General features: G+C 45.4%; 2 protein-coding genes across 2 annotated transcripts; one reads left to right on the top strand and one right to left on the bottom strand.

Annotated features, from left to right (window-relative positions):
• Nucleotides 1-3,190: 3,190 nt before the first annotated feature.
• EI90DRAFT_2924149 (uncharacterized protein) lies at nt 3,191-5,711 on the top strand (the record flags this gene model as incomplete). The annotated part of the gene is made up of 12 exons (XM_039054848.1): nt 3,191-3,245; nt 3,296-3,377; nt 3,428-3,581; nt 3,629-3,739; nt 3,803-3,928; nt 3,987-4,242; nt 4,311-4,498; nt 4,552-4,651; nt 4,711-5,063; nt 5,105-5,246; nt 5,364-5,467; nt 5,529-5,711. The coding sequence occupies 12 exons, from the start codon at nt 3,191-3,193 to the stop codon at nt 5,709-5,711; spliced, it is 1,854 nt and encodes a 617-aa protein (XP_038914777.1).
• Nucleotides 5,712-11,739: 6,028 nt separating this feature from the next.
• EI90DRAFT_3017161 (uncharacterized protein) lies at nt 11,740-13,090 on the bottom strand (the record flags this gene model as incomplete). The annotated part of the gene is made up of 3 exons (XM_039057074.1): nt 11,740-12,213; nt 12,415-12,918; nt 12,971-13,090. The coding sequence occupies 3 exons, from the start codon at nt 13,088-13,090 to the stop codon at nt 11,740-11,742; spliced, it is 1,098 nt and encodes a 365-aa protein (XP_038914776.1).
• Between the last annotated feature and the right edge of the window lie 8,867 nt (nt 13,091-21,957).

The following is a 21,957-nucleotide window of genomic DNA, read 5'->3' as shown; positions in this document are numbered from 1 at the left end:
CGTTTCCCGACACAGGGCTTCACGGGGGGAGGGGGTCCTTATCACCCTGACTACTCTTAAGTCCATCCAAATCCCGCCGGTGGCTGCCCGTTGGTCCCCGGCATCATGACCAGTTCCTAGTTACTTTTCGCTTTGTCTGGATTCGCTTTGTGTGATCCGATATATTACACCTTCTTTTACAATGGAATAACTGCTCAGCTTGATCAATGCCTCTGATGCGTAATTGGTGGGAAATTAACTCGTTTCAGACACCCAAGGCATCGGAAATGGGGTTCCTGTCCACGATGTACTTGATTTGTGCTGTTGCCAAACAGAATGGTGAGAAACCCGCCAAGCGTGACGTTCTGCGGTCTTGGTATCGACAGTATGAGCTCCACTCTAGCCAGTGGCTTCAGCTTAGACTGATTATTTTTCCCGTCTTATTTGCTCGACATCAGAAATAGAAGCCCCCCCAAATTCCCGCAATTTCAAGCCTGGTTTTATGTTTTGAGGTGGCCTCAGGCTTATGACGGGGATGAGTTGATGAGTAGGAGGACAGGCTCCCTTGCGGGGGATTTGGAAAATCACAGTGGGAAGTATATATAAAAACACCGGGAGACCCAGGTGAAAATCGGAGTATTTTACAATGGGATATTTTGGTAAAATCCCTGGGGTAAAATACTCGGAGAATGCCCGCCTGGATTCTCCTTAGCAAATTTATTCGAGAGCTTAGTTGATCGGGCTCAATCCTTAGCTTCTCTGTTCACGTCACCATAGGGCTTTCTGCACGGACTGGTCATAAGCTTCTGAGATACAATACAAGGGAACTTCATACCACAGTTTCCCTGTTGTGCTCTGCATCTCGGTCACGATTACAAATGAACTTGGTCCCTCCCTCTGTCGATCGATCCAGTCGAACTTCGTTGCTCCCGTAAGTGATTGAAGTAACCCTTGATGCCCAGCCGAGCATTACTTTAATGGTGGCCTCTACTAGCACTCGCAACTTAGGCAGCAGTGCCTTGTCCATCGCAGCGATATCGTCTTCGGGTAACGAAAGTGCCCGACTAGTGCTCTGGCTACTACTCGGACCGGAAGGATCATGGTTGGCTGAGACCGTGGCTCAACATTAAAAGGGATAGAGGAATATTTATAAAGTTTGGGAACGCGCAAGCTGCATGTTGGTGGCTATATGGCCTCCATGTACCTCGCAGAAAGTTAAGATGCACCTCCAGCCCGGCAGTAGCCATTACGCTTACTGAGGGTGGGGCACCGAACTGGCCTTGTTCAGCCATAGAGGTGCCCACGATGTGGCTGATATTCGGAGTTCTAGGCGCCTGTTGGATATTCGAGAGGGTTGCATCGGGGGGATTGTCTACCGACCCATGCAAGGCCGGAAGGTATGGATGTGGCCATTTTGATACTTGACCTTGGATTCACATGTTACCTCGGGGCTCTATTCGAGTGCATACACTAGTAATGTGTACAAACCCTCTAGCTGGTCGCGAGCTATGGAAAAGCTGAGGACGTTGTACTTGGATGTATTTACTACGAATAATATATCGATATGTTTGCGATTAATAAATGTTAGCTCGATATCCTAAGAGTGTTTAAAAGTAAGCATTACAGCCGATTCCAAAAAAATTGCCGTTTGGAGGCACATGGGGTGATGCCAGGGCATATTTTGGCCGGACCATGGCATGGTGTGAATGCAGGTTATATTGTAGCGAGCACGGACTGAGGCTGAGGACACGAGTTCATGTTCATGTGAATCAGAAGTGAGTAAAGACGGTTCCGGTTCGTATCAAAGTTGTTGACAAACAACTGCTGACGTCGGTTTAGAACGTCAACAGGGACGCTGGATTTGTATCCTTCATGAGGAAAATGGTAAATCTCATATCCACATCTGCCGATTGGTCTATACCTATTCCTGCCTTCCAATGCTCCCACTGAAGAACTGTCAACCAGATATCACAACCGAAATCCCACCGGCTAATTCGAACCTCTGAATTGCTTTACATGTGGGGCAGCTTCGGCTGGCTGATTCACTGTGAGTACTTATCATATGAGGTCTCCGATTCTGTCATTCGCTGACACGCGTTTCCTCTCAATCCATGACGCTTCAGAGACCGGATTTGCCTCACTCCTGTCGTTAAGAGACAAGGTCGACGTCCCACCATTATGGCGCACGGACTCACCAGCCGCAGGAGATTTTCCATTATTCCCAATCCATCTTTCTTGTTAATAGGCGGCGTTGTAGGCTTAAAAGCCACTCGTCGCGACTGTTTTTCTCTCTCCTCAGTTACACTATCGTGAACTGAGGTGAGGTCTCATTTCTTGGTCTCATTAGACCTTTACTAAACATCTTTCATTGTCTAGCGCTAGTCTGTAACGCTAGTTCTCTCACAGTAATGTCTGATTCTCCAGCTGTCATGTATGGCAGTGAAGACACAGATTGATGTATATTTGATCCATGTGTTCGATTCGCGTCTGTGTTCGGGGGCGATCTATCTGCATTATCTGCTGCGAAGGCGGTACAAGTTTGAGTGCCACATTTATTTATTCTATTTTCAGGAGTTTCACGGTACCATTGGGTCTGCCGAAAAAGCTCAAAATGCTGCCAGATTCGGCAAAGAACAATTTTTTATTGGAATCGGCTGTACATAATATCCCCATGGACCCTTCGTGTATCTGACAGAACAATATTTGATGTCAATATCCAAGCATCAAAATGCACTACCCGAAGCAGTGATCGGAAGACAGTCATCAATTAATTGCGAGTCTGGAGTTCCTGCGATTAATAACTGCGGGATTTTCATGCCTCTCGGAACGGTCGTGCCGGCAATATTGTTCATGTAAGCTCAAGGGCCAACTGCAGGGACTTCACACCTCTTGGAACCGTTGCCCCGATCATTGTTCGTTTAGGCGGTGTCGAAACCGACCGATATGGATGAATGACCACGTGATTATCCAAAAATGGCGACAAATGAATGATGAACACGGCCATTCCTAAACAGTCAATCAGCTCAAAATCGGACGCGTAGTTCCCCACTGACTTCTGTCGTGCCTCGCAATATTGACAGTTGCAGGGACCATGTTCCCATTCAATCTCGTTGGTTGACCGTGTGAATGTCCCCGCACAGGGGTAGGTGCCTTTCATACTTAAAGTAAGGCACTCGAGAAGCATGCCCATCGTTCTACAGTCTGAACCGGAATGTCTCCGCCATACAATGTTCTGAAAGCCTTCTACGATTTCATTATCATCGGAGGTATGCCTTGATGTTGCTGGAGTTAATCTCAGTGTTCATCCTACACGCAGCCGGCAACGCTGGCGCTGTCCTTGGGGCGCGTCTCTCGGAGAATCCTCATTTCAACGTCCTCGTGCTTGAAGCTGGTACCGAGTAGGTTGACTAGTTTTTGGCGGGAATTATACACTCAGTCTTCCAAACAGGGTGCCAAACAATCAAAATTGGACTGTCCCATTATACGCTACTCTACCGATCCAATCAGAGCACGTGTGGCGCTATTCGACCGTGCCTCAGGTTGGGCTTAACGGCAGAAAAGTCTCATCGCTGGGTGGGAAAGTGGTCGGTGGGTCAACAAATGTGAGTGCGCGATTTTACCGGTTCCCTCCAGGCTGAACATGTTGTAGGTCAACTTCATGCTGTACACTCGCGGAACGAATGAAGAGTATGACCGCATTGCCAACATAACGGGCGATCATCGTTGGTCATGGCAAAATATCATCCCCTATGCCAAAAAGGTTCACCTTGTTCCATTCGTCCGTTTGAAGTTTTAAGCTTAATCTCATTCTAATTCTTCCCAGGCCGAGACGCTCAAACATCCCACCAGTGGTAACGACTTCCCTGGGGATTACGATCCCACGACGTACGGAACTACAGGTCCTACACTTATCTCCCCTCCAAATGACGGAAGTCCATTCCACAACAAGGTTAAACAAGGTACGCCATACAAAGGTCAAATCTGTATTGGATGGATGTTTTTACCAGTACCTAACAGCCGCTCACGAGCTCCCGAACTTCAGTTGGGCCGGGGACATTAACACTGGGAAGGCTCTCGGTCTCGCTAGAATATTTGGAACCATAGGGACCGGGGTCAGAAGTGGTTCAAGCAACTACCTCAAAGCAGCTAGAGACCGGCCCAACTTTCATTTGGTGACGAATACCCGTGTTACCAGAATCCTGTTCTCTGAATCTGGCAGCACACCAGTTGTGACTGGCATCGAGTTTGCTAACAGCCCAGATGGTAAATGACTCCTAGATCGCATCAGAAAATGTTGAGGTAATTGTCTAATGATACGATTTGGATTCCAGGCCCAAGGACTGTCGTCGGAGTTGTCAAAGAAGCCATTCTTTCAGCTGGCGCCATCAATTCCCCCAAGATCCTGCTGCAGTCAGGTGTTGGTCCAAAGTCGGAGCTCGAAGCATTGGGGATCAAAGTGGTTAAAGACCACCCCGAAGTAGGCAAGAACCTCCAGGACCACGTACAGGTTGGGTATAATGTGAGTTACCGGGGCTTTGGTGGAAGGCCATGTTTCCTCATTTTGGAAAAAAGTGGGAAGTAAATTCCAGCATCTCAAGGGACCAGCTCTTCCGTGACCCTCTCACCCCCTTTGCTAAACTGCAATACGAGTTGTATGCCATCAACAAAACCGGTAAACCATCCGCATCATGCTGTCCCCGAGTGCTGCGGCGCTGAACTGTTCCATCCTAGGTCGTCTATCCAACACGATCAGCCAAAGCATTGGGTTCTTCCGTTTGCCTTCTGATGATCCCATCTGGTCGAAACCTGGCGTCGTTGATGATTCCCCGGGTCCACACTCACCACAATATGAATTTCTCACGGATGATGGATTTTTCAGCACAAGCGTTCCAACCCCTCCAGGGAAAAGTTTCATGGCTATTTCGACACTCCTCTTGACTCCCAGCGCTAGGGGAAGTGTGAAACTGAACTCAAGCAATCCTTTTGACGCACCCTTGATCGATCTTGCACTCCTTACAAAGGACCTTGATATCCACATTATTAAGACTGGCAAGTTCACCTCTCAACAATCTCAGCAGAAGGCCGTGCCCGAGACTGAGCGTATATTCGTTTTATAGCCCTCAAGCGTGCGCGAAACTTCGTGACTGCACCCGTTTTCAAGGGCTACGTCTTGGGAGAGTATGGTGAATCAGCCAAGGCACAAACAGACGAACAAATCGAAAAGTATATTCGCAACAATGCTAGTACGTGTGCGATGGCAGGTGGTTGTGATCTTGCACGGCTGACACTTGCTTTCACATCGCAGTCGCCTTCGCGCATCCTGCTTGTACGTGCTGATTGTTAGGATAGTGAAGGGTTAATTTTGTGACTTATTAAATTATCAGCTACTCTTTCCATTTCGGCCAGGGGCAGCACCAAGGGGGTTGTCAACCCCGATTTAACCGTGAAGGGTATCAGGAAGCTACGCGTTGTCGATGCCAGTATTTTGGTGAGCATCCCTTTATGATTTTTCGTCGTCGTCGTCGCTTAGCTGGATCTGGTCTTGTTAGCCGCATGTACCTGCGGGTCATCCTCAGATGCCAATCTACGCAATCGCAGAGTTCGCTTCGGAGTTTATTAAAGGAGATCACAAGTGGAGATGGATGGACGGCACTTTGTCCGACCAGCTTCGTAATGTGTTCGAGGCCAGCGCATCTGTTACTGACTTTGTGAGGAGGATCTTCTTCAAATAATGTTGGACAACCAGAATCTTCTACGTGAGCCTCTGGCGTTCGGGGAAGTAATATTGCATTTCTTTCTTTTCTCGCTCTCTAAATGTGTATGCACCACTCGATTCACATCAATGTGTCTGCAGTTACTCATGTGATGTACGTACACTGTTCTTCTAATAGTGACATCTTTCAGAGTCCTGTTACGGTTACCTTGCTTGCAAGGTCACTTTCCGGGTCCACAATTCATGGGAACTTTACTTTTCCCACCCTGTGGTTCTCTCTTCCCATTGACTATTAGGGTATACTATTCACTGCGTTTAAACCAGAAGTGCCGCGGAAATCGTGGGGACAGCCGGATTTCCGTGCTATTTCCCACTAGAAGTGGCTGCTGTGCAGCCTTGACCTTGCTTGTGACTAGGCTTCTCGCATCCGGTTGCAGCTTTTGTTTGGGTTGAATCACTCAGATGCTATGCTCACAACTTGGCCAAAATATCTCCACAACATTACCTTGCTTGTAAGGTCTCTTTTGCATACACAATTTGTGGGAACTTTTACTTTCCCACATGTTGATATTGGTTTCTTTGGACCATGTGTGCTTTGTGCTCCTGCTCCTCCGAATCCTCCGAAATAAACATATGTAATTTGTCATAAATTGTGAACAACAACAGCATCATCAATTGATATCCCACCTCCTATGTGTTGCTTTGCTCACTTTCTCCAACCTTTCATATCACGTCCGGAGCTCCGAGATAATGCAACATAAGCATTAAATGGCATCGATCCTCCTATTGGTGGGGGTGCAAGATCGATCACTACATGTCGGATTGTCTGACCTTGTGCTCAGTAATCTGTAAAGCCATATGCCCCTGTCATGGGTAGCTGTTGTCACTTCACCGACTTTGTTTTGCAATCCTTCATTGTGATCTGGTAAGTTCGTTCCTCTGGAAAAATTGGAACTACTCCATAATCTAAATTGCCTACCTGCTTTTTGCTCTTATGGTCTAGCTTAACCAGCACACAAGCAGGTAAGTGCTGTAGCTTCACTCGGACCATGTTGTCTGGTGGGGTTTGTTTGTTCGCATTCAACATGATCTCCACTACCTCTCCTCATGAGCCATTCACAATGTTCCTGTCAGTGTCAATGTTCATGGTGACCATTACTTTCGCTCCTATCATGATTTCAATTTCCTCTGGAAGTTTTGATCCATCGTTCTTCTTCTCCCCCTTGTTGCTGGGCTGCATGGCATATGCCCACCTTTCTGTGAGTCCCAGTGGCCTGCCCTTGATTGAATCCTCTGCTCCACATATGAAAAGTGGCACCTTCACTTGTTGGCAGTGTTCCTCCATTGCTGCCTTGTTCCATTCCACCTGTACCCCATGGCACAGTGTGACCAGGCTAGCACGGCTCCATGGAGGACTGTTAAAATCTGTATGTGGACATGCCTTCGATGAAAGCACTAGTGCCTTCAACATGTCAATGTGTTCTTGTGTACACATTCCATGACATGCATGGCGAAGTAAGTTGATCCATTTTTCATCAGTGACTCACATCTGCTCCTTCAGGATGATGACGGTATCAAATTTCTGATATAGTACTGATCCCAGTGCCTCTTTGCGATTATCGCCAGCTCCTGAGGGCCAGTATAGTGTTGCCTGTGGGCCTCCCATCACAGGGGGGAATGTCAGGGACTCGTCTGGGGCCGAGGGAGCCCAGGTGTAGTGTCTGGGGCCAAGAGCCTGGCAGGGGGTGGATCAGGTGTGCTGAAAGGTTGCTTACTTATTTGGGGATGGTAATGTTCCGTTCCCCCATTCGCCTCAGGCCTCAGTTAGTCCATCTAAATATAAGCTTAAATGTGCTGTATATTCAATGGGGTAGAGGTAAAAGGCTACCAGGCCTTTACAACTACTTTGAGGTATATATATGTAATTTACATATCTCGGCACAAATAAATAAAGAAAGAACAGCATCACTATAATGGGAATTATAGCAATGCAACATAATATAAATATCACTATAATCGGAATTATAGTGAAGTAAGGTTAATCCCTTACACGTGCATACTGACAGGCCCGATGTGGGACAGTGGTCCCTGGCCACTTAGACTGAAGTGGAAAGTTGAGAAGAAGGCTACTTCTTCGGTTCCCACTTCAGGTTCGTTTATATACATGTGGCTTAGATCACATGACAGGTGCCGCATCACCCTCGCACACAGCCATAACCACCCGGGTGTCTCCATGGGAGATCCTGAGGGCATCTGGTGCAGGCACACGTACTGGGCACAGCAGGAAGTCGCCTGAGGTGCCCAGGCCAGGTGTATGGTGGGTGCGCTGTAGGAGAAATAACGGTCACACTATGGAAACCCATTATGGAAATATGCCAGATAAATCACAAAACCCCATACGACAAGTAGATATGAGAAAATAGAAGGACCTGAATTTTAATGAATTTTTACGAATTTTTACAAATTATTATGACTATACGCGATAAATTGAAAGAAAGAAAATTAGCAAAAATACTTCAAGCTTAGCATCAACAAGACGGAATTCTCGGGGGAATTTATACCAAATATTAAAGAAAGAATTAGGACAATCGACCAAGATTTGACTATAGAAACAATCAGAGAACCTCCACGGAAACTACTTTCCCACATCTGCACACATAGCCAAGGATGGAAGTACCACGGAACAAGGATTCCTCAGGAACTAATGCAAAATTCAAAGTCGTGTTTATAATAGGAAATGAAGATGTCCCCCAAACGGACCCAATGAAAGTAATTACAGGGAAAACTACCCATAAACGATGGAGATATGACTAAAACTCCTGCAAAATGAGGACAACATTTAAAAAGCAAGCGCGAAGACTAACCAGTAACGACCGAGACGAGCTTGATGGCCCATTAGAAAGGAAGGGATCTAATCTTAATCCACCCAAATTTTCATAATAAAAGGATCATGCATCAATGAGATATCCAATAACGGGAATAGCGACATCCAAAGTCTGAGCTCAGGGAAAAGACGATGTTTGCGTAGGATCCATAATTACAACATACAATGAAATTTACACGGAAATTATGAAAAATAGGGAAATATAGTTATGCAAATTTTCAGCCCAAATGGTCCAGTTGTTGTGAAGTTATACCCATGACGGGAATATAGAAATCCGCATCATGTTTAATGACACGTGAGGGTGGCAATGCGAAGGGAACCGGCCGTCGGAACCGAGATCCACACTTCGGCAGATCGCGAAGACCAATTTCCATCCAAATAAGGAAGAGCCCGGTCAAAACAAAGCATGGAAAGTGCAAAACAACCTTAGATCATGAGGGAAAAATCTGAGATAAATCACAGAAGCCCATATGAAAGATATAAACATCCGTGCATATCATAAATTCCGAACAATTAAACAGAAACAGTGCCCACATATGAACGACTATGCGAACGACACACGTGATTACCGAATGCACATGCAAACTTTTGCTAACTCGACGAATACCAGGAAATAGAACACAACTTTAGTACCATTGGAAAGGTGGGAATAAATGAAAATTTATGATACCAAGAACGTGAGAAACCATCCAGAAATGAATGAGATACTAGGACATGAAGTTAGAAACCTGAAAATGCGTGGGAAAACAGCTTCAAGAGGTCCAGAGCCTTAAATAAAATACATAAAAATATGATATCTTCGAGGATGACCTACTATAACAACGAACAACACATATGGAGGATTAGGATGTGATAATACAAAGGGGAATCAAGGAAGATGAACGAAATCCATGAAATCCACTAAACTACGATGGACCATGGCGGGAATTTTAGGGAACAATATTCTAATGAAGTGGAGAGCTATAATACATTCGTTTGAGTAATTCTTGACTACTAGCAACTTTTTCTTTTGGTTTTAAACCTGAATAATTCACTCATTTACCATTTCAAGTCTCATTTTAACTAAATGTCACTGAATAAAAATGGAATAAATCAGCTGAAGGTCTCAGCGCAGCCGTATACATAGTAATGCGAAGTTTGAATTCAGAATCACCGAGTCATAGCGAATTTAATGGTAAATATGAGGAATTTGAAATAGGAAACTGCGACAAATGCAGTGCAGTCAAGTTCTAATTAACCATTAAAATAGCTTAGGCAAGGAAGGACAATAAGGATTCTAGGCGCAGTCTGACCACAGTAGAACTATAGCATGAAAATTTCATTTTTTATTCAGTTTGAGAAAAATACACTGTAAATAAATCCTGTAAATACAAGGTAGAGCGTGAAAAAGGAAGGCGACCCAAGAAGTATAAAAGGGAGACCCTTTCTGCGACTTTTTGCCCCCCTTAGAGAAGTAAGAAAATAGAGTATTATTTTTCTCAAGCATTTCTGGTTGTCACTCCAGTGCGAAAAAGTGATATACAGTTAAGATTGCCACTGTAGTAAAAGGCAGCAATTAAGGAGAGAAATATTAAGTAGATATTTCAACAGGAGAGCTGGTTAACACTCCAGATTTCAAAGTGTAAACACAAAACAGTTATTTTGCTACTGTTAAAACAAGCAATAAAATAAGACAAAAATAAAACAAACTCAAGGGACACTCCAGACACAATCCAAATCCATTAACTGAGTAGAATCTTTGAAACTTCACCAAGTAGAAGATTTAATTCAAGTTAAATTCCAAATTAAACAACGCTACACAGAATTACACCTAGACAAATTAAGAAATTTCAATAAAATAACAGCTCCGCAGGGCTCGGTTTATCTGTAAGTCAATTCCCAGAAACTTTAGACTAACCCATAAAAATAGAATTAGCCAAAACACTCGGATTGGTACTATATTTACAACAAATAATACTAGTACACTTCCCCATCCTAACTAAAGAACCAGGGAACAGCTTGGTGGTGGTCTCATTTGAACCTCCCAACTGACCTTCCTTCGTTCTCTCCTTCAGCGCTGCAGATGGGTCAATGGTACATTGATACAAAGAAGGTCGTCTGTGTAGAATAAAGATAAAATAAAGAAGAAGTAAGATAGGGGGAAAGTGAGGAAGCATGAATGAGGAGAGAGGAAGGAAAAGGGGGAGGAGGTGAGGAGGGGTGGACAGCAGGGTACCGGGTCAGGTTGGGCTGGGTGGAGCTGGGTCAGGCAGGTGTGCCCTGACAGGGAACTGATGAAAGTCTCTGCAAAGAATCCCATTCAGGGCACCGAATGGCTGTTCCTGTTGTTCTCCCTTTATGTAAGGCCAGTTGGGGTGCCAGCCTTGGTGACTCCTCAATCCTCAGGCTGTCGATAACTTAGACTGTATGGAGCTAGTATTCAACAGGGGGGGAGGAGAAGAGCAAAGCTCCTTTCCCCGACCCCGGACACTATATATATACAGTTGTTTTACATTGTTTATTATGAAGAATATTAAAGAATAAATGAAATGCGCACAAAGCGTGCATCATCCCATCCCTGTCCATCCCTTACACTTTACTTCTGTCATGATCAGACCAAGGATAGTTGATAGCCTTGCAAGGAAGCTTTGGGAAATCATTGAGCATTCATCAATGATGAGATATTGCCGGGTCAACCACCACTTTGATTGATTTCGAAGTTGCTCTGCATTGGAAGCTGGTCACTCTGAGGCATGCTAACCAATGTGTGTAGTGTGTGACCCCCAATATGACAGGCTGCGATGCTGGTATATGCCCCCTTCGCCAACATACTCGCTTTTCCATGTGTCTCAAAGAACAAGGTGAGCATGCTTATCACAACTGATTTCCCTGTACCCCCCTCACCCAGTAACAGCATCAACAGTTGTCTGCCTCCCCCCTGCATAATATTTGCTGCATGGGTTGACATGATATTGAATGTGTGCTTTTGGTCTGTGTTAAGATGGGATGTGTCAACGGCAATGGATGGTTGGAATGGATCCAGCATAGCCATCACTACAACCCCTCCACCACTAGTATTGGCAACCTCACTTGAAGTGAGTGCATTGACTCTGCCAGAATGTTTCCCAGAGTCTCCACTGATGTTTTCAATGATGTCCACATTTACGAATTTCATCGCATCCTTCTATGATGCAAGTTTCTCGATGTCCCAGCAAGTGATCGATGATGGGAGAACATCTGCTTGCCATGTACTTGCTGAATTGAAAATATGTGCTGATTTCATGCATTTGACAGTGTGTTCACCATGAAGGACTTCGCACATCCTGCTTCTATCTCTCAGGATCTTCTCCAGGCTGGCTTTGGACCAGTCTGAATCCCCTTTCTCAGCCCCTCCACCCTCCACTTCCTCCACTTCCTCATCACTATGATCCACATCCAGTTGGGAGCCAGAGTAGACACTGTTTGCTTTTTGGTGCGTTGCGGCATCCTTGCAGTCATAATAGAACTGCGCATTTCCAATTATGGCTGCTGTCAGAGTACCAAGCTGCTCGGTCTCTAGGTCAAGGAATCCGGAGCTCTCACTGGAGCTGAGACCGAAAGGGAGAGGGTCGGTTTCAATGGGGGAACCCGATAGAGCGGGTTGTGATGGAGATTCCAGCTGAGCAGCAAGGGGGAAAATGAGAGAAGAAAGTTACCCTCCCTGCTTGCTACTCAGGAAATGATAAGGTCAGGGTACTCGGCAATGTGGGGCTGCTTTACAAGAGGGAATATATTACATGTCCGTGTCAGTCCAGGGGCAGTGCTGGTCTGGAGTTGATGTGTCATCAGTCATGAGTAAACAGTCCAGACCCGGTTGTACCCTGACAACTGCCAGATGACGGTGTGATCCCTCCAAATTCAGGAAATTTTCATATGCTGATGTCCATGTCTCTCCTTGTGACTTCAACATTGACAGTCCCCTCCAGGGCTTGAGGAGACAGAGCATTGAGGCATGATGGCTGTCAGTGGAATCTAGATCATTGCCCCAAGGGAACCATTTCCCAATAATGATCACTATAGTTTGATGCCCAGAAGAACAAATGACCCTAATTTTTGTATCATGGCTTTGGTGCGAGTCCAAGTATTGACTCCTAAAGTTTGCAGGATGACCACATTTTGATGCCATTCCAGAAGTATTGTCTGTATGTCCTTTCCTCCTTCTATCTTGACAAGTGTTCATTTCATACATGTCAGTAATGAATGCCAGTAGCGACATATCCTTGAGTTCATGCCCTTGGAGGGAATAACCCTCAAATTGCGATCTCACAATCAGAGTTCCATTTGGTCTGGTATCAATATTCAAAAGCTCCGTACTTGTCTCATCCTGAGAATTGAGCCATCATTACCAGATGAACCCTCTCAAATATATGCATTACCTCTATCTTGTTCTGTGGTGCTTCAGTGATTGTATCACTAGCTTCCACCTCACCACCAGGGAGTGCTGCCTGTGGGATGCTCCATCCTGCATTATTATTCACTGACTGGTCACCCATCATTCTGATGGTACGTGTTAGATTATTGTATGTTCCCAAAACCTTTGGCAACTCATACCTGGATGATTTTTTTAATGCCGGGTATTCTTGTTCAAGATGATGTAAGAAAGTTGTCCAGTAAAGCGGTACATAGTGGCGAGATTTGAATGAATCACCCCATCCCATTAGATAACTGATCACTTGTGGCCCAGACTGCTCAACATTGTGATTGAGTGTCATGAAACAACAAAACACCAAGAGACGATTCCTCTCTCAAACACTTTCAATATACTGGCTATCCCCAAGATGATATTGAAGTCTTTGAGCCAGCAATGCAGACAAATTTGACATCTTTGATTGTGCTTTCATCGCATACTTGGTAATATACCAACAGACATTCTTTGTATCCTTGCCGTTCATCAGTAGCTTGATATCGTGGTTGCAATGAAGGTACACAAGGAGATTTGGATTATAATTGTTCACGAATCCATAGCTTCGCTGAGGATACTATTCACCATTTTCCTCCACCTTATCTGTATTGCACAGTGGAAAAGGTGTGCATCGCTTGCATCTCCACTCCCCAGTTGTCCAATCCTGACAAAGACACCGATGCTTTTTGCATGAGTGTATTTGGTTAGACCTCATCAGACATCGTTCTAGGGATCCAAATTTCACATCGAAGTGGGGTTCATCAGGGTGTGGTGGCCGGCAGAATCCTGCATCTTTCTTGGGCTCCATCGCTTTGATTCCTTGCTCGTCCAGGCTGGGTAAATGGGTGTGGATATTGACATTAATGTACATCCTCACTGTTTCACGGAACTCAGGTGACGAGAATTTTGATCACAGCTCATCAGCACTTGGTGCATTCTGTAGCCACAAAATCATGTGAAGGTGAAGGGTTCCTCAATTCTGCACCTCTACCAACCCAACATAGGCCTCAATCCAACCCAAGATACCACAAGTCCAGTGGATACTGTTTGCCCTCACATTGATGCCCAACAATGTTTTCAACATTGTGTTGATCATGAGATGGAAGAATTTAGCAGCTGCAAATGGATCCTTGGCAATCATGCGCTCTCGTTCAATTGAATTGCTGATGACTGAATCAAGGGCAAGCCGTCAGGGATGGCACAGGAGAGGTGGGGGTGGCAGTGTAGTGCCTGGCACTAGCAGCTTGGGTGGCAGTGCAAGAGGGCTAGCAGCTCTCTATGCCGACTAAGCTCATGGGGCCAAACTCTCCAAAACTCCTACTTCTTGACTTAACTCGATCCTTAACTCCGTGGTGGGTTCTCCGGGATTTCCGCAAGGTCCGGGCTCAGTGTCCACTACTCACTCGTTGTGAGCTAGATCACTGCCCTTATTCCTACTGTTGGAATTCCACTCACTCACACCCTCTCTAGCGCATCCTAGCACCTTAGAGAAAATTGGGGGAGGGGAGAACTTCTCTTCCAGAATCCGGTATGTACAGGATATAAGGAACAATTATTTTTAGAATAATTGATGGGAAATATTGGTACCATATGGCACCTGCATACCTTATTAGGCGAAATAATAAAAAAGGGTAATAGTATCAATAAAAGAATTTTGATCAATAACTAAAATGATGCAAAAATATGAAAATATAAGAAAATAAGCGGTATCTCAACGGATTTACGGAATTAAAGGCCAAAATTGGAAATGAAGCCGGAGATAACTCTTACGCAGCCAATGAGCATTTTTACCAATTTATTAGATGCCGTGGGAATGAGTGAGGCAGGAATTCTGGGTTGCCGCTTGAGATTCCCATGCCCACACATGCCCGTGCCTAACTTGCCCAACATAGAACTCTGTCAATTCTCCACCGTTTGGGATGTTCTTGGTACCGTCGGAATCGTAAGAATTAGGACTATTTTTAGATGTCGAATTTGTATCGGGTTGTTGTGTGAATGGAAGTGGTTTTATAGTCGTGAAATCAGGTATCCGAGCCGGCTCTGCGCATGGGCGATTATCCCGCCTACAGCGGCGGAGTAGCAGGGTGGTATAGTGAATAGCCCTCTCTCAGGCTCACATCCCTCTGTGGCTTCTTAGGCTGAAGCAGAAAATGTATTGTTATTAAGATGAAGGGCTAAACTAAGTTAGAGTACTTGCCTGAAGCAGAAAATGAGAAGAAGGTTACTTCTTCGGTTCTGCTTTGGCTCGGTTTGTGCGAAATCGTTGGGAGTGATGTGAAAGGCAATAGCATATGTGTGTCAGGGCACACCTGCCCAACCCACCTCCACCCAGGCCCACCCAGGTCCACCTCACCCGGTACCTCCCCTTCTCTCATCCTGTGTCCTTCTTTCCTGTACTTCCTCCTTTCTACCTCTCTTCTATTTCTGTGTCAGAACCATGCGAATCTTCGCCGATGGTAGCTGTAGGTGACCGAATGTTTGCCTGCTAGTGGTACAGGCGTCCTACACATGACCGAGCTTTAGCGAGGGATAACCCCACCGATCTCGAGGCTGAGGCTACTTAGGCAAGTGAGCCGGGATTTCGGCTTCAACGACTCGAGGAGGAGCGTTGCACCTCGTTCTCGATGCGGTCCCGATACTTCAGAAGGTCGGAGGTCTTATGGGGAACAGAAGTAAGCTTAGGGGTGAATGTCTAGTTGATTTTGAACTACAGTACAAGCATTAGTTACAAGCTGTATATAAGTGCTAGGGAACTGAATAGGGAATGAGTCGCCAGATCTCGCGGAGATTGCGGGTGGAGAAAAGAAGAAGGAAAACAAACAAGAAGCACATGTTTAAGACAGTGAAGGTCAAGCGTGACCTTCACCGCGAGATAACAAGGTGCGGCGAAACATGGGACAAAAGGTCGCAGCGCTCTGTGCCACTAGGTTGTTCAATGACAACTAGGAGAGGGGTCGTGGAGAGGTGGCGGGAAGTGGTTAGACGGCGATGGGTGGCAAGCGGAGTGTGCGGGGAGTGTTCGAGCATGGGAGAAGGTCGGGGAGGAGGTTGTCTGACCCTGGGGAACGCCGGGTCGTGACATTCTGTTTCTATTTCTATTCCTATTTCTATTTTACACAGACAACTTCCTTTGTATCTATGTACTATTGACCTGCCCACAACACGCTGAAGGAGTGGAGCTGGATCACCTTATGTAACCAGTTTCCTACATCCAATAATGATATTAGAGTTTGTGCTGATTTGCATACTGACTGTGTTTTGGTTGCCAAATATATAATTGTTCACTGCCTAAACAACAATAAACACCCCCTAACGATCTCACCTGACATATAGATCGTCTATGGATAAAATTTTATATTGACTTTACTATAATTTCTAGTCAATATTACACCTAGATATACCACTTTTCAGTAGGACATGATTTTCCTGATAATTTACTGAAGAAAAACTACTAATAAAATAATTCCGTAATAAATGTTACTCAATACAGGAGTGACCAAACTGCTCTTTCTATTGCTTAGAGTGCATGCTAGTTATCTAGCAGGTTCAGGATCGCTCACTTTTCTCCTGTGGTGTGATAACCAGATATTACTGAGAGATTATTCAATTAAGAAGTCCCTCCACCAAATTCTCACTAATTCTCACTATGACACTTTTGTTCAGCTGTGTCTAACTGACCCTAACTCACGCTTAGAGTGACGTGTTAGTTTTATATTAGCTAACTACTAATATTTGCTTTTATCTTTTGGAGCAAACGAACCAACCACTGGTGAGGAGAATTAAACTTATATTTCTACCTGAGGTTTGAGAGAGGGCAGAAGTGGTGGCCTTTTATGCTTTTCAGAGGCCTCTCTACTCCCACACCTCACACTAGTTACATGTGCTACATTTGTATTATAGATAGTTCTAGAATGATATAGGGGCTTGGGCTGTGTAAGCTTAATAATGGACTTAGGACACGACTCAGCAATAAGTAATTCAGTTCTTTGTCTTTTGTTATCTTTAGAAATGACTTGGCTATAAAGGAACTTTCTAGACTGTTCTCTAATTCACCCCTTTTTTGTGAAGCCACATCATTACTAATGTTCTAGAGCTTTCCCAATTAATTAACTGATCCGCAGACTTCTGAATCACTTTATGCTTATGATCCGAGATCCAGATCATCAATCATTCCTTTGTTCCGATTTATTTGAGCTTAAAATCAAAAAGTTTTGATGAATCATGGGAAAATATACAAGATCCGGTTTTTTAGCATTTTCTCCTCTTCTGATGCGATCGAAAACTATCCGTCTGCGCCGGGGGATACTCTGCCATATGGTGCTCGGTCCGCCAGACTTCCGGGCGTCAATATATTTCCCTCGAGTCACATTACTTTTTGTAAGAATTAGCAATTAAATATATATGAATTATAAGGTGTTTCGCCGTTTGAGCGATATCTCCGTCAGTTTTGAAGCTTTTAGAATGAAACAAAACCTTGGATAAAGTCAAGAAACAGTCCTTTTAGATGGTAAAAAGATTACAGTCAAAAGTTTACTGGTTCCCGAGATATTCACATTTCTTTCCCAATGTTCCCTCTTATTCTGCTGTCTATATGCTATTTTCTTATTGTAGGGATATATTCTTTGAATATTATATTTTCCTACACCTATGCCAGGTTCTAGGCATGCTTGAAGTAACTTAAATCTCATGCTACATGGGTGTGGATAATTATAATGATCTTCTAATGTCCGTTGTAAGGGGGCAAGGGATCTACCACCCTAACAAGAAAGAGAGGGGGCCACGGAGTTGGTAGTGCTCAGGGGAGGTTCGGATGAAGAGGAGGGGGGGGGGAATGGTCCGGGTGCGATGTGATAAAAATGATAAATCTCGTAAATCTCACTGATAATCAAACTAATGGGAACTCTGTCCCTGCACTATGTCTTGAGCCTCTTTGGCTTCGTATTCGCCGCTCTGGGCACTGGTAACGTCTGCTAAAACTTCATGTCTGTTGGGGAGCACCTCTCTCTGTTGGGGGGAGTCCTCTTTGTAAATACAGGGAAGAGGCAGTTATAAATATGAAAAAGGTATGCATGGAAATCCGAATGATCCGATGGGTTTAGGATGGCAACAGATCCACAAGGAACACTTAAGAAAAAAGCAATATCAAAGCAATATTGATGTTGTTAAGGAAATAAAGAACCATGGCGATCGCCTCAACCGCTGAACCAAATGCGTCACTCGTAACACTGTTCGACTCGTGTTGACAAGGGCTTTCCAACGATACCAAATTCGTCCGGATCGGTGGAGAATTGATGGAGATATGGAGGAAGCGGCGGAATATGCAGGTGACAGTTACCCAATTTGGAAACTGATGATTGTCCGTGGTCAGGAATGGCTTGAAAAAAATCGGAAAAAATATGGGAAACATGGAAGGGGTATCTGGAACAGTGGTAGATGTGTTTCGGAAGTGGAATGCTTGACGTGGGTGGTAGAATCGCGATAATCGGCTCGTTTGTGTGGTACCGGCTGTGCCCGCCTACACCGTCCAGTCTCATAAAGATCATGAGATCTGTTAAACATTTGAACTTGTCACCTGATTGTTGACTATTCTGATACATCATTGTTTTATTCTTCGAATATTATTTCTCCTACAGTGCACATGACATGCCCAGCCCCGGATGCCCCAGATGGCTCTAGGGTGCAACCTAGTGCATGCACATGCAGCATATGCCCTTGGGATCCCCCACGGGGACACCCGGGTGACTGCAGCTGTATGCAGGGTGACATGGCAGACCTCATGTGACCCAAGCTGCATGTATATAAACACACCTGGGGTGGGAACCAAAGAAGTAACCTTCTTCTCAACATTCCCACTTCAGTCTAAGTGGCCAGGGACCACTGTCCCACATCGGGCCCACCAGTATGCACGCCCGATCCACCCCCATGAGGTCCTCAGCGCCAGACGCTACGCCCAGACCGCCTCGACCCCGGACACGTCCCTGACAAAAGCTCCACATTGTTGATGCCAGTATTTTGGTGAGCGTCCTCCATCCCTTTATGGTTTTCGTCACTCAGCTAGATCTGGTCTTGTCAGCCACATGTACCTGCAGGTCATCCTCAGATGCCAATCTACACGATCACAGAGTTCGCTTTGGAGTTTATTAAAGGAGATCATAAGTGGAGATGGATGGATGGCACTTTGTCTGACCATCTTCATAATGTGTTGGAGGGCAGCGCATCTGTGACTGACTTTGTGAGGAAGATCTTCTTTTCATTCTTCAAATAACGTTGGACAACCAGAATCTTCCCTGTGAACCTCTGACATTGTAACCAGGCAAAAGAGCTGCCCAGGCAAAGAGAGTAGGGACCTGAGGGTAGAGTCTGAATTGGGTTGGAAGGAGGGAATGGATGGATGGTGGCAACAGTGCCGATACTGTGCCGTGGTCCGGGTGCTACTGACAACAATCAATAAAATCTCACAAAATAAGTACTCACTCCTGGTCACTCTGGACTATTGTCAGGAGTCAGAGATACTGTATCAATGTACTGGTCGCGCTCTGGCATCACTAGACTGGTCAAACAACTAAACTTCTTGGTGGGATGTCCCTTCTCATCGGGGGAGTCCTCTTTGTAAATACATGAAAATGGGCGCTATAAGTGAGGAATTTCAGGGCAAAGGGGAAGAATAGAAATACGCCTCTATGGCGACACAGAATAGCAAAGAAAGTGATGGAAAGGAAATACAAATAAAAGCAATGAAAACAATATCAGAAACAATAAACTGAATGATGGAAATAGTGTCCCTCCTAATCGGGCATCCAACAACCTTCTCCCGCCGCCTGAATGGACTCTCCTCGCTCGTAGCTTTCCAATGGTACTAATTTCATCCAAATCCATCCAGTGGTTCTTGAGATATGCCTGGAATTGGGTGGCTGCTAGATTGACAGGCGTGGGAATCTTGACTGTAGGGCTGGAAATGCATCGGAAAAATCAGGAAAAATAGGGAAATGGTAGAAAGGGTATCTGGGACCGTGTATAAGGTGCATCGGGTACAGGGTGTTCGTCAGGGTGTCAGAATCATGATTTCTGGGCTTGTTTGTATGGTAGTGGAGATTCCCGCCTACAACGTTGTTGTGGGGACAACTCTGTGTACCGCAAAAAGTTGGATTCTGCAGAATTTGGCCACAAACACCCACTACATACCTGCTGACACTCCCAATGCTCATTCTATCACTATCCAACACTCCATACACTCACTCCTTATTTTTCCATATTTTCCCCATCATTCCTGACAACCCCAAGCAAAATTCCCATGCCCAACCACGCCACCAGTTTCACCCCCTCTCCAAACCTCCATACCCACACTCACAACCCAGCCGTTTTTCCACCTGATAGTGATGCTCTACCACCCTTCTTCACCCCCAGAGCATTTCCCAGAATGGCAATCCCATACCCAGATGGTTCAGCATGGAGTATACTCTCACGTGGTCTTGACAGCACCTGTCAATGGCCACATCTCAAGAAGTACTGCACCAAATGGGATGAATAGGGGCTCGTTGGAAAGCTGGAGACGAGGAGGTTGCTGACGGGAGGATAGGCGGGCGCTGTGGCGAAGTGTTGCGGAGTTAACTTTCACAATTTCCATTTCGGACCTGTTATCACATATTCCCCATTCATTCATTTTTCTTTTATTGTTTCTTTGTTCCCAATTGGATATTCATCATTTACGGTTGCCTAACAGCCCGTTTACATTCCCCCATGCCATTCATTCCATTTCAAACATATATAAACTAGATAACAGCTTGTACATAACAAGTTAGTATTGAATAGACCCATGAAGGGACAAGCAGAAGTTACATCCAAGTGGCAAAGATGCCATCCACGACCCTAACGCCCCCTCTGAGCTAGTTGCTCAAGTCTAAGACCCCTCACATCATAATACTCAGCCTTGACGTCCAAGAGAGATGTAGGTGAGTGTTTGTTTGAGGTTTTTGCAGACTCAGTAGCGCCCACGGACCAAAACCCGGCCCCACGAACCTAACCCATGCACACTACCACCCTCCCCCTCTTCTCTGTCTCGAGTCAAGGCGATTGACCCGTTACAACGTCCGAGGAAGTAATGGATTTCTTTCTTAGCTCTCTAAGCATGTATTGTTATAGGAATGGACCTAGAATCTTATGGTCCGTGACTATGAACAATCAAGCCTTTGGTCCCTTCACCTTTATTTCATTGTCAAACCCCATGCCAAGCTTTCCCACTGGGTTTTGGTGCTGGCTGGGGAATTTGTTGAGTTTCAAGGGACTTCCCTTGACCATTGTGATTTTTATATTAGATAGTTAGAAGTCATATGATGTGTAAGGCAGATGCCAAAAAATGTCTTTCCTTATCGAATACATAACCCACAAAACCTTGTACCATGATTGTAACTGCCACACCATTGTGCCACCACTGTAAACCTTCTCTGTAACATCTGACTTGGTCCATATCGATGTCTACATCGATATTCTTACAATCTGTGAGAAAACCTCAATGGCCCGGTGAGTGCTCAGACACCAGACCTCACCCTTCCTGCTCCCACCCCCCCACTGGGTGGTTGAGCTCCCATTCCTACCCTTCCTGTAGTACCCTACTGGGTCCTACAACCCTTCCTCCCTTCTTGGGAGGGAGAAGTGACTCAGGCAGCCCCAGGATGCCTGGCCACGTACCTGCGGGCCCAAATTCCCACGGTCACTCACTACTGTGCACTGGTCAACCAACCTGCCTGTCCCAACAAATCCCGCTACCGGTACACTCCCCTGAGTGCCAAGTAACCGATAGTCGACCACTGGGCTACTCCCTCAAGGAGTGCCAACTACCCATGCTACTGGTATGCTCACATGAGCACCAAGTCACCACTAGCCAACTGTTAGGTGGCTCCCTCAAGGAGCCCCCACTATACCCGCTGCCGGTACACTCCTCGGAGTGCCAAGTTACCATTAGCC

This window comes from Cantharellus anzutake (assembly GCF_015039405.1).
Source record: "Cantharellus anzutake strain C23 chromosome Unknown EI90scaffold_31, whole genome shotgun sequence".
Lineage (NCBI taxonomy): Eukaryota > Fungi > Basidiomycota > Agaricomycetes > Cantharellales > Hydnaceae > Cantharellus > Cantharellus anzutake.
Note: the sequence above shows the minus strand (reverse complement) of the source record. Positions and strands in the feature narration are given on the sequence as shown.